Source organism: Notamacropus eugenii, chromosome 1 (assembly GCF_028372415.1).
Source record: "Notamacropus eugenii isolate mMacEug1 chromosome 1, mMacEug1.pri_v2, whole genome shotgun sequence".
Lineage (NCBI taxonomy): Eukaryota > Metazoa > Chordata > Mammalia > Diprotodontia > Macropodidae > Notamacropus > Notamacropus eugenii.
The window spans coordinates 696,584,245-696,590,244 of NC_092872.1; the positions used below are offsets into that span (position 1 = coordinate 696,584,245).

Below are 6,000 nucleotides of genomic sequence, written 5' to 3' on the forward strand. Positions count from 1 at the left end.
AAACGCTGCACAGTCACAAGGGAAGAACGCCGAGAAATAGGTTCAGGTTGGCAGTGAAGAGAATAATGACCAAATTACTTCTATGATACAAATGAAGACCTAAACTAGGGAGAGTCAAAACAGAAAGAAAACCATAGACCAATATCCCTGATTAATATTGATGCTAAAATTTTAGATAAAATACTGGCAAGGACAGCACAGCAACACATCACAAAGATGACATTCTGTGAGTAGGCTGGATTAATATCAGAAAATTATAATGGCCCATATTCATAACAAGAGCAACGAAAATCAATAGATGCAGAAAAAGCTTTTGATAAGACAACGCCCATTCCTGTTAAAAACAGTAGAAAGCATAGGAATAAACAGATCTTTCTTTAATATGATCAGTAGCATCTTATCTAAAACCAAGAGCCAGCATTATCTATAATGGAGATTAACTGGCTGGGCCTTTCCATTAAGGGTGCCCATCATCACCATTATTATTCAAGATAGTGCTGGAAATGCTAACTATAACAATCAGACAAGAAAAAGAAATTGAGGGAATAAGCATAAGAAAGGAGGAAATAAAAGTATCACTGTACAATTAAAAAGAGGGCCAACTGAAAAAAAGTAAATGAAAATAAACCCACATAACTAACTGGCATTTCTATATGTTACCAACAAAATTCAGCAGGAAGAGATAGAGAAATTCCCTTTAACGTAACTACAGAAAATATAAAATAATTGCTTAGACACACAGGAATTATATGAACACAATGACAAGAAAAGTTATGGTGACAACCTCTGTCTGCCTCAGTTTCCTCAAGGCAGTAGCAGCTAGCTCCGAGGTTATAGGGAGGGTCAGTGAGACCCTCATTTTGTAAAACTCTTAGAAGAACCTCGAGCTGACATCGATTTGTAGTGGACCAGTCAACACAGCTTTCTGATAGCCTCCTCAGCCTGTGAAGGAGCATGTAAAGGAACAACTCGGGGATGGGAGTGTCTTACATTTCTTCCCAGGGACCCTTGAGATATTGGTGCTAGCAGAAAACATTGCTTTAGGCTTACCTGCAAGGGTCCATCTTGGTTCTCTGAGGCAGTCACCTTCAGTCCCCATGCCCCATCTGTACTCTCCCTGTCTAGATCCAGAGACCCGTGGACCGCTTGTTCCGCTCCATTGTCACTGTTTCTGAACACAAGTACTGCTCAGCACTGTGGTAAGTAGCAGAATCTCACTTTTTCCTACCTGCTGCCCCTCAGAATGTCCCTGCTCCAGCCAGAGCTTGGGGAGAAAGGCAGGAAAGGGTAGAGAAGGGAAGGAAACAAGAGACTTGAGTTCCCAGCCCCCACCTCTTTCCACTTGACCCTGGCTGTATTTCTTGGCCTCTCTGAGCTTCAGTTTCCCCATTAGTAGACTGAGAAAAATACCACCAAGGACAGTTGGCCCCCACTGGTGGGCCCCTTCCCGATCCAGCATCTCAGGCACTGGCTGTCTCTGTGCCTAATACCAGAAACAGCTGGAATCTCCAGCCATCACCAAGTAATATTCCTAATGTGGAGTATTTCCTCTTGTGCCTGAAAGTCATTAACTTTAACCCATTTTTACTTAGCACATGTGGATGAAGCACCTCCTGTGTGCCAGCACTGTTCTGGGCACTGGGGACGCAAGGGCATCATGGGAAATAGTCCTGTCTTCAAGGAGCATCTGTTCCTCTGAGGAAGCATCATGTGCCTAGATAAGTAAATAGAAGAATGGGTTTTTGGTTGTGACCTAAGATTTGAGCAATGCAAGGAGCAGCCAGTGTGGACATGCCCTTACTGAGGCAGATCAGCAAGATCTGGGCCACTGAGGAGCTTGGATCCACATCTTCCTCTGTCCCAGAGCACCTCCCTATCCACTCTGCCACCTTATAGAGATGTCCTGGGCAAGAATCTCTTGTCCCAGACTCTAGCTTCTTCAGGGTAAGGGGTGAAGAGGCATGCTGAATTTGTCTTATACTTCCCCTGGTGACCATTAGCTGATAGGAGGTCCTTGGGGGACCACAAGGAATGACATCCGTGGTCGTTGGGCCCCAGAGGGAAGGATCCTTAGAAGCCAGCCTTCCTCAGATCAGGCTCCATGAAAAGCCTGAGACCTTTTCTTTACCATCTGTCACTCTGTGCCTCATCCTGTCTTAGGGACAAGTCCAAGAAGCTGGCAGAACAAGCTGCAGCCATCGTCTGCTTGAGAAGCCTGGGGCTCCCTGAAGGCAAGTTGGGTGACAACACGCAGAGCCCCCTTATGCACAAGCGCAAGGTGGAGGAGAGGGAACTTTGGAAAGACCGAGAGAATGAGGAAGCTCTTTCTGGAGGAGCCCCTCACAAAAAGCCACACCTGACCCTGGCGACCAACAACATCGCTCCTGACAGGCCATGACTTTTCACATTCTTGTACTCTCTCCACTGCCACCCCCAAGATGCCTCTGGACCCAGAACACAGAGCCAACCTGTGGGAAACTCATGGAGAGCTCTGGGCCTTCTGGAAGAAGTGGGGGTATGGGCCTGAGTGTGGGTAGGGCCAGGGTGGAGCCTGGGGCTCAGCAATTGGGACTTGAACTGGCTTAGCTTGCCCCACCCCACCAGGAAGCAGAGATCTGGACTCTTTGGACGGTTTCAGGTATAGATGAGAAGTCTGGCTAACCTTCCATAAGACCAATCTGAACACCACTGGAGGAAGTGGAAAGCAGCCATTCAGAATGTGCACAAGCCAGTGACCAAAGATCTGTGCATTCACAGTGGACTTGGGAAGGGCAGAGGGGTTGGTGGGGGTGGACATTGAGTAATTCAGTGTCCTGGGGAGGGAGAATAGAAGAGCCAGAGGTCTGAAGCTGGGGGGAGGGGGGAGAGGACACAGGAGGATGTTGTCCAGGACTGACACCACAAGTCCAGAGTCCGGAATCTTCTTTGGCACCAGCTGTTCCAGGTAGCCAACTCTGTTTTCCTCAGTAAAGACGGCCCTCTCCATTTAGTTGAGGCTTCACCACAATGAGCATCTCAGCCCTCCTTGAGGGGTAAAGAGGGCCTCCCTCCACTCTCATTAGCAGGGTCTTCCTGAACTATGAGGGTCCAGACTTGTGGGTGTCTTTCCCTTTGCTTCAGGCAAAAGATTTTCTGCCTTTCCTCCCACTGAGCACCACTCACCCACACCCTCTGCTTTATCTCCCAAGGGAGATAGTTGGAACAAGTGAAACTGTCTACTTGGAGAAAGTTTCCCCCGTCCCAGTGGTAATTGGCTGCTATTGGTCACTCATCATTTTTGCCACTGCTAAATAGGAGACCCTGGGAATGAGATGGATAGAGTTCTGGGTCCTTGTAACCTAAACTGTTGGTCACATCCTGGGCAGCTACTAGAGCATATGGAACTATAACTCCTGACTCATAGTCTGTCCCAAGGACCCTCTTGCAGCTTCTGATGATGCTGGGGGAATTGGGAGCTCCTAGCCCTAGTGAAGGATGGGGAGTGTCCACAGGACCTTCTTCCTTCCTTCCATGCTGTCTTTTCATTGAGGAACATCATTTGGGTGGGTTGAGCATCAAGGAGGAGAATTAAAAAGGGTTAAGCAATCTTCTGTGTCTCACCTCCTATATGTACAGTTAGAGGGAACAAGACCCAAAGGCCTGCTTTACTAAAAGGAACACTGACAAATTGAAGGTAAAAATGATGCTTGGAGCACAACTGGAAAAAATACTGCAGGCTTTTGAGAACCTTTGTGGTACCATACATAGAAAGAAACCTCAGATTTTAGCCCCAGTTCTTAGCCCCAACCCACACTTACTGCTTGTGTGCTTATGAAAGTCACTGTCCTCACGAAGCCACCTAAGAGGAGGAAGAGACCTTCAACTATCCATTTCACAAGGTCTTGAGACATGTACTTTGTAGAAATCGGAGCTAGTCAAAGGAGAGATTAGCAAAATTGAAAGTAAACCCATTAATCTAATAAAACTATAAGCTCGTTTAAAAAAAACCACAATGAAATGAAATTGGCTAATTTGATTAAAAAAAGAAAACCAAATTACCAGTTATCAAAATGAAAAAGGTGAATTTACAGACAATAAAGGAAAAAAAAACTAATTAGGAGCTACTTTGCTTATCTGCTAATAAAGCTGACAGTACAAAAATGGACAAATATTTGTAAAAATATAAATCGTCCAGATTGGCAGCAGAGGAAATAGAATATTTAAATAACCCTATCTTAGAAAAAGAAATTAAGCTGTAAATTAACTCCCCCCATCCCCCCAAAAAACCCAGGATGGATTTATGAGCTAATTCTACCAAACATAGAACAGTTAGCTCCAATACCTTATAAACTCTGAAAAACAAGACAAAAATGGAGTCCTACCACATTTCTTCTGTGACACAAATATGGTCTTGATACCTAAACCAGGGAGTGTCAAAATAAAACTGGAGACTGATTTCCCTAAAGAATATTCATGGAGAAAATTTTAATGATATACAAGCCAATTACACAACATAGCACAAAGATCATATGCTATGACCAGCTGGATTCATTCCAGCAGTGCAGGACTGATTCAATATTAGGAAAGCTATAAATATAATTGGACGCAGAACAAAAACAAGTCATGATCATTTCAACAGATGCAGAAAAAGCCCTTGAAAAAATGTAAGCTAGGAAAAGATCCTACAAGGCACCCCTCAGATGTTTGGCTGATTGTTTCAGACAGGAGAACTCCAAGGTTGGCTCGTGAGTGCAGTGGGGGGTTACTGCAATAGAGGCCAATGTGCCTTTTCCATCAGATACTTCCTAGGGTTTTACAACACTGTGTGGGTAGGATAATGGACCTGTGGTCATGGTCAATAGATTAGGATTAAGTAAACAAATGAGAAATCTGGGGAAATCCTGCCGACGTGGAACTGGATGGAAGTGGGGGTGGAAGTATGGTCTGTATTCAGAAACTATCACAGGACCAGGGAATCTACTGATGGAGGTCTGCTTCTAAGACAAGGAGGCAAACAGACTCAAAGATCTGTGCAGTTTCAGTGAAAAGGGTGGCATACACCCCGGGCCACTGTTTTCTGAGATTTCTGAAGGACGAACTCCTACTGGGCTCTGGCCTTTGGTCCTGTACCCCCACCCTTGAGTTTCCCCAAGCCCCTGTGTTCTCCGGCAAGATTGGCTGCCCAACCTGGAAGGAAGTGGCAGGTTCTCATTAATTTCCTCCCAGTAAGAAACAAACATCTCTGACCACATCTTGTGCTGCCTCCCACACTCCTGGCCAAGGAGGGGGTGGTGGGGTTCCTGTTAAAGGTCATCCTGCCAAATCAGCCACCCCAGCTTCCTAAACTATAAACAAGGTCCCCACCCCTACAGCCCACTTGGGGGGAGGGGAGCCCCAACCCGTTAACTCATCTTTCCTTTGTTTGAACAACTGAAAAACCACCTCCCTGACTTTCCCTGTTTAAATAGGCTACTTCCATAAAATGCCTTATTTCCCCCATGCTCCTCACACACTTCTGATAAAAGTCTCTCCCTGCTCCGTTAAATGCTAGTAGGTCCCCTTCCCAGGACCCAGGCAGCAGCTGAAGTAACCAGTATACACAACAAACCGTCCCATTGAGCACCCTAACCAGGAAGGAGTTGTATGGAGGTGGGCAAGGTGAAAGACCTAAATACACACAGGAGCTAAGCTTTGGAGAGGACTCAACAGATTACCACCATTAAGGTAGGAGTAAATCCAGAGATCTCTCCCGCACCTCACCTCACCCCCGCCCCTGCCCAGTTGCCCTTTTCCTAAATTTTATTGGGCTAGAGGGTAAGAAATTACTGCTTTTTGGTCTGCACTGGGGAAAAAAGATCTAGCTTGTGATCACGCCCTAGATCCTCCATTTAAGGAGGTCGGCCAGGCCATCATCATATCCCACCCAGGTGCAAGAGTTCGTCATGCCCCCACGATGGTGCCATCTTTCCCTCCCCCATCCTCTTCGGAGTCTTTTAACGGGTTGTCTTCCTCCTTTACACT

The 6,000-nt window shown here is 46.0% G+C and overlaps 1 protein-coding gene across 5 annotated transcripts in view; it reads left to right on the top strand.

Moving 5' to 3' along the window:
• The window catches only part of DUS2 (dihydrouridine synthase 2), a 69,551-nt gene extending 65,965 nt beyond the window's left edge, over positions 1 to 3,586 (top strand). For 4 of the 5 annotated variants that reach the window (XM_072636139.1, XM_072636138.1, XM_072636142.1 and 1 more), the window contains 2 exons: positions 1,126 to 1,199; positions 2,161 to 3,586. In XM_072636139.1, coding sequence (XP_072492240.1) covers positions 1,126 to 1,199; positions 2,161 to 2,398 — 312 coding nt within the window. In that variant the 3' untranslated portion in view covers positions 2,399 to 3,586. Of the gene's footprint in view, positions 1 to 1,125; positions 1,200 to 1,592 lie in introns of all 5 variants that reach the window. The other variant, XM_072636140.1, reaches the window with a different exon arrangement.
• The last annotated feature ends 2,414 nt before the right edge of the window (positions 3,587 to 6,000 follow it).